The sequence below is a fragment of the Dendroctonus ponderosae genome, unplaced genomic scaffold, assembly GCF_020466585.1.
Source record: "Dendroctonus ponderosae isolate FM_Combo_2020 unplaced genomic scaffold, Dpon_F_20191213v2 Dpon_F_20191213_10, whole genome shotgun sequence".
Classification (NCBI taxonomy): domain Eukaryota; kingdom Metazoa; phylum Arthropoda; class Insecta; order Coleoptera; family Curculionidae; genus Dendroctonus; species Dendroctonus ponderosae.
Window position 1 is genome coordinate 7,308,316 of NW_026017111.1, and position 2,486 is coordinate 7,310,801.

Below are 2,486 nucleotides of genomic sequence, written 5' to 3' on the forward strand. Positions count from 1 at the left end.
ATTGGTGTTTACATTTGTTTTGTTCTAATCAACTTTTGCAAGCTTTTAAAGAAATGGAAACAGATCGAAAAGTGTGTAAGTATTGTTTTATGTTATAAATGTCATCAACTCCAATAAATAAACAAATATGACAAGTTTCAACTGTCACTCGACAACGAGTAATTTGATGTATCGCAGCGGCACCATCGGTAGTTGAACTCGCGAATTGTGTAAATTGTTTTGGTCGCAGAGCGCGTGTAAATATAAAAAATGGGTTTAGGTTTCGGTTCCGGTCCAGAATAAAAACAGTTTTGTTCCGGTTTTGAGTCCAACCAGAAATGAATGTTAAAGAAAAGTGCTTCTTTATGCTCATTGCTTCTGATCAGAAATCGGCAGTTTTCGATTCATTCGAATAAAAATGTGTTTTTTACTCATAAACCTGTTTTTTTTGCTAACGAGTAATTATTGGCTGCAGGTCTCAGGATCAAGTGTTGTCCCTCGGAGCCCCGTTTTGTTATCCAGTCAGTTTATACTCTTGCCCAAACACGCCCATGTACATTGATGCCGATTTATGTACATGTATAGTAAGTATGTTTTCATACTGCCTTTATTGTTGTTACTATTATTTTTTATTGTTTAAGTACTAACTCTTTATAGCGAATTTTACTAACAAATCGGGTTGTAATGTATGTTATCATTTATTTCGCTCTGATAGGGCACACTGACAAGCTCGTAGTTACAAGTGTAAAAAAGTACAAAGAAACAATCAAAGACTGTTTTTGTCTTTAGGACTTCAACAAGCCCCCAGCTGGGGCTTAGAATCGGCTTGTTACTGTGCCCTTGACTTGATGTTGGACTTTTTCTTTTAATTCGGGGGGCAACTGCTGAAAGTGGCGCGGCGTTGGACGGCTGTTTTCACTTACCACTTATAGACTCAATAGATTTGTTTCCGACACATTCTTAAGCGAGAAAATCGCGTGCAAAAAACCACTGTGGCAAAAAGACTGGCCAGCAAAATTCACTCCTGCCCAGTGGTCGTTGCATGCGCTTTAAGGGCCTACACCAGATCAATTTCCGCAAGGTTTCCTTTATACCTAAAGCATTTAATCTAGATTCAAGCCAACACCGTGGGTACTCTACTTGTCAATATGTAATATAATTTATTAATTATTGTGATATAAGTAAATAGTTGAAAAGGGCTGAGTGTTTTTACTTCCTCCACCCCTGGCCGGGTTGCCACCGGTAGTATCGAACAAACAACTCGTTGCGCGCAAAATGCAATGGTGCTTTGCATCGGTCCCGAAGGTTCCGGCAAAAGCCTGCTGTTAAAAAAGCTCCAAAGCCCCAACTATGTGGATAATACCACCACATCGGTACCCACCGTTGGCACCAACATTCTTAGTCTGAGGGTGGCCGACAAGCTGTACACAATCCGGGAAGTGGGAGGTAAGCGACCAGGTCTTTACCCGTCAAACTTAACCAGGTGATTTTTTAGGTACTTTAGCGCCCATGTGGCCCAACTACTTTGTTAATGTGGGCAAAGTCATGTATGTTGTGGATGCGTCCAATTTGTGCCAGATTTCCGCGGCTGGAGTTCTGCTTTATACGGTCCTGGTAAACCCGCTGCTCAGAAAAGCTAAGGTAAAGGATGAATACAAATACGGTAACTAGTTGGAGCACAGCTCCAACAGTAAACTGAGCCTGAAAATCCGAATTGGTTGCAATGTTGTGCCGAGCTTTGCGGGCACGGCACTGATTGCAACGCAATAACTCGCCGCTTGAACAACGAAAAGCTTTCGGCATCATCAGAGCCGTTATGCGCTTTTGAAAGAGGCAAGTGTGCCTGTGCGCTAACCTCAGGCACCCCCAGGGCCGGTTTCGAGCCTATTAGCTCTCATCAGCTGGGTTCAGCTTGAAATTGGCGATCTCGAAACCTGCACTTGTGGGTTGAGTTTCGCTTTTGAGTTGTTGCCGCTCCCTACGTTAATCAGTTCTAACTCATCTGTTAATGAGTCCTAACTTCTTTATTAAAGCGGATTAAAGCTTTCGGATATCCGAGACCGGAATTTTAACATTTAATTCTAAAAAAAGGTCACTAATTTTTTGCAAGTCGCGTTTTCCCGGCAACAGAACTGTGTTACTGCGCGGTGCGCCCGAAGGGTTCGGCACAATTTCTACATCAGGATGTGTTTAAAGTTCGATTTTGCAAAGGAAACCCTGAAGTGTGTTGATTGAGTGTGGCGCCGATCCCTTCGTGCACGACACTAGTTAAGGTGCACACAATTCAAAACCCATCCTGTAATTGACTGCGAATTGATGCTTTGCAACCAGTGTTTTGGCCGTGGGGTTTTGCACAATTCCTACATTAACTGATCGTTAATTTTGTACGGAAATTCCAGCGGTTTAAACCAAATTCTATATTGACACTTTCCAGGCTCGACACAGTACGATAATAACAACCTAAGCACTAATTAAAAGTGTTTTGTTTCATTCTAAGCAGTGTCGTG

At 42.2% G+C, this 2,486-nt stretch overlaps 1 protein-coding gene across 1 annotated transcript; it reads left to right on the forward strand.

The window, feature by feature from the left end:
* Nucleotides 1–170: 170 nt before the first annotated feature.
* On the forward strand, nucleotides 171–2,037 carry LOC125502811 (ADP-ribosylation factor-like protein 16). The gene is made up of 2 exons (XM_048662142.1): nucleotides 171–1,425; nucleotides 1,475–2,037. Exons 1-2 carry the CDS (start codon nucleotides 1,260–1,262, stop codon nucleotides 1,648–1,650), a joined length of 342 nt encoding a protein of 113 aa, XP_048518099.1. The 5' UTR covers nucleotides 171–1,259; the 3' UTR covers nucleotides 1,651–2,037.
* The last annotated feature ends 449 nt before the right edge of the window (nucleotides 2,038–2,486 follow it).